This window comes from Poecilia reticulata, linkage group LG1 (assembly GCF_000633615.1).
Source record: "Poecilia reticulata strain Guanapo linkage group LG1, Guppy_female_1.0+MT, whole genome shotgun sequence".
NCBI classification, from domain to species: Eukaryota; Metazoa; Chordata; class Actinopteri; order Cyprinodontiformes; family Poeciliidae; genus Poecilia; species Poecilia reticulata.
In genome coordinates this window covers 15,852,564-15,855,750 of record NC_024331.1, presented here as the reverse complement: position 1 = coordinate 15,855,750, position 3,187 = coordinate 15,852,564, and the positions used below count along the sequence as shown (strand labels likewise).

The 3,187-nt window shown below is 33.2% G+C and overlaps 2 protein-coding genes across 3 annotated transcripts in view; one reads left to right on the top strand and one right to left on the bottom strand.

Annotated features, from left to right (window-relative positions):
• The window catches only part of LOC103464092 (prostaglandin D2 receptor 2-like), a 15,055-nt gene extending 13,444 nt beyond the window's left edge, over nt 1-1,611 (bottom strand). Inside the window, exon 1 of the mRNA XM_008407927.1 lies at nt 1,512-1,611. Within this exon, the coding sequence (XP_008406149.1) occupies nt 1,512-1,579 (68 nt within the window). The 5' untranslated portion in view covers nt 1,580-1,611. The remainder of the gene's footprint in view (nt 1-1,511) is intronic.
• The window catches only part of vwa11 (von Willebrand factor A domain containing 11), a 48,274-nt gene that overhangs the window by 32,307 nt on the left and 12,780 nt on the right, over nt 1-3,187 (top strand). The gene's annotated exons all lie outside the window — the stretch shown is intronic.

Here is a 3,187-nt window from a genome sequence, read left to right as displayed (position 1 = left end):
ACAGTTTTGTAGAAATGTAGTGAAGTAGAAAGTACAGATACTTACTGTAAAATGTAGTGGAGTAAAAGTGGAAAGTATCCATTATTAAATCTACTTAAGTAAAGTACAGATACACGAAAATTGTACTTAAGTACAGTAATGAAGTACTTGTACTTCGTTGTACTTGTACTTCGTTACTTCCCACCACTGTTAACCACTACACACTCAGGGATTACACTCAACTTTCCCTACATTAGCATGGACTTCTAGCACACTTAGAAGTCCATGCTAATGTAGGGAACTAATTAGTAAAATTAGTTACTAATTTTACTAATGTAAATTAGTAACTCAATAATTAGTAGTTATTGAGTTACTAATTTACATTTACCTGTTAAGAAACACGTGAGAACAACAGTGAGTGTTTAAGGCTCTATTTAAATGTTTTATTTTACCCAGCACCATAAGGACTATTTGTTGTTTTCTTGCTTCAAAATACAATAAATTAATGTTTAATCAACGGTGATACAACACGTTTGATTGGTGTAATGCCAGTTCAGATATTACAATGATTATTGTCAAGGGTATAAAAGCATTTTAAAAGTATTCAACAAAATGTCAATAAAAACAGCTGCTTTTTTAAAAATTATGCTCATTTGCATTGTTTTGTTATCATTTGAAAGACGCTTGTCATTTCCTGCTGTGAACCAATTTATTAGTGACTACATGCATGCATAATTTTGGGATAACAGTACATTTAAAGGACAGCACTGATCAACTCCTCTGTTATACTTTTCCAATTAAAGTTTGAACATGAAAGCTTTAGTGTTTCATGGTTTGAAATATTCCTCACCACCAAAGTCTCACACTTAGTCACATCCTGCCGACTGGAGGAGACGTAGATATAAATTATTATTCCAAGTCAGCACACGAAAAGACTTGAGCAAACATTCGTCAGACGTCCAGTAAGAGCAGACTGACTAATTGAGTTTAAATGTCTTGAACAGTAGAACATTTGAAATAAAATACCTCTCACACTCACTTTCTTGATTTCCAATACATAATATGGACAAATAACTATTGACAAGATTTATGAAAGTAATATTTTGGATTCCTCACAGTCACAAAGTTCCACACAATAGAACCTCTACACTGACTGTAAAACTGGAACAATTTTTTACCAGTTAACAAGTGTCAATATATTAAAAGATGATTTATTTTGGTATTCAGTCTAATTTAAACAAGCTCACATGAAAAGGTTTTTATATATTAGCTGAACTGACTGATTGTATAATGTTCATGTAATTTAAAGGTGATACCCATCTAAAATGTCTGTTAAAAAGTACTCCAAACCATAATAGCTTAAAGTGTATTATATGAACAGAATGTCATAGAAATCTTTATCAACAGAGAATTCCAGCAGGAGCACATGATGCTACATTATTATATTCATCAATCTATTGTTATTATACTAAATTAACAGCTTAGCATCTCATTCTATAAGATAAACTAATCTTTATAAGTTCAATACTCACCTCGCTTGTAAGACGGGAGCATAAAGCATTAAATCCTCTCCCGTGCTTCTTCTTTTTGTCGCCCGCATACACTCATTTCTCCAATTCTATTGCTTTTCTGCTGCCCTCCTGTGCTGGAGACGCCCACCCTCTGATTCACACAGATGCACATACCTCGGCTGGCTCCTCCCAACAGAAGCTGAACGGCACAGATGCAAATTACACTGAAATTTTAATGCAGGCAGCAACTGGTGAGGAGAAATGCAAACAAACCAAAAAGCTCATGCAAAACTGCTAAAAGGGGGAAATACTGAAATATAGTATCTGCACTGGTTTTCTGTCAGTCTGACATCATAGAGTCTCTCAACAAGACAGGGCTTGTGTGAATGTGACTCACCATACGATTGTATTTTTGTTGTTAGGATACTCTGCTCCAGTTTGTTTTTCATAGGTCAGTTACGGAAAAGTACATTTTCCTTTATTATTATTCTGCAAAAAAAAGCATGGCTGTGACAATGTAAAGTTTTGACTAAACTTTCTGTAGCTGTACAGAAAGTTTACCTACAAAAATTGAGAAATCCAAGTATTTCCTAAATACTTGGATATAACAGTGTTTGTGTAGTAGTAAAGAAACCTTTTGCCTTTTATTACATTTCAATTTGATATTAAAATTCTTTATAATTGCTTTAAAAGTGACATGGTTTTCATTTTTGACTACAAAAATTCCCCTTTGTAATTTGTAGTTGTCTATGTATCTGCTCTATCATATAATACTGTAAAAAAGTATATGACATTTCACAGACATGTTATTTTCTGTTTTTGTTCAAGAATAGCAAACACATTTTACCATAAAACAAATGTAACCTTAGTGGATACAAACAACTTGTTATGTTGAGTAGATAAAGCGATCATAACTAGCTATGTGCAGAGCTATTTACCCTCCTTGTTAAATCATGAATTGATTGTTGCTAACCCTATGATGGGAAAGTTGTGTTCCAGTTCACTGGCAAGTTAACGCCCCTGGCGAATTACTGCCAGATATGCAGAATAAATAAAACAAAGTAATTTGCATCTTTCAGTCGGGAATGTGTTATAAACAAATTTCTACTGCTTTAATAATTCCACATCATTATCAACATAATGATGTTGATAATGATAACAACATCATTATCCACGTATTATCCACAAATAAAATACAGTGGGGAACTTTCCCAGGAGTATTATTTACTCAAACAGTCTATCAGTGACTTATTCAGAATGAGAAAACCCCAGAACAACATAAGAGTAGGCCTCAATTGCCTCATTTAAGGTCAGTGTTTACCATTCCATAACAAGACACAGATAAAAAATGACATCCATGGGAAAAAAACACTGAATTCTGCTTTGTATAAGACATTTTTGAAAAGGAATTACAAGTCATTACATTGAGAGTTTATCTTAAATGGATTTGAGTTATAGAGCAGAAAAATGATCCAAAGCACAACAGCATGTCCAACCCTGAAAGCTTCTAAAGGCAACAAAAAGACTCTCATCAATTAAATGAAAGTCAATTTAAATCCTCTTTCATTCTGTGAAATCAGACAAATGGGAGCAAAGTCTGTTTGAACACACTATGCATCAAGATACGTAGTTGGTTCTCAGGAATTTATAAAACATAAATGGCTTTCAAATTGTCTGATTTTGTATTCAAATAAAAA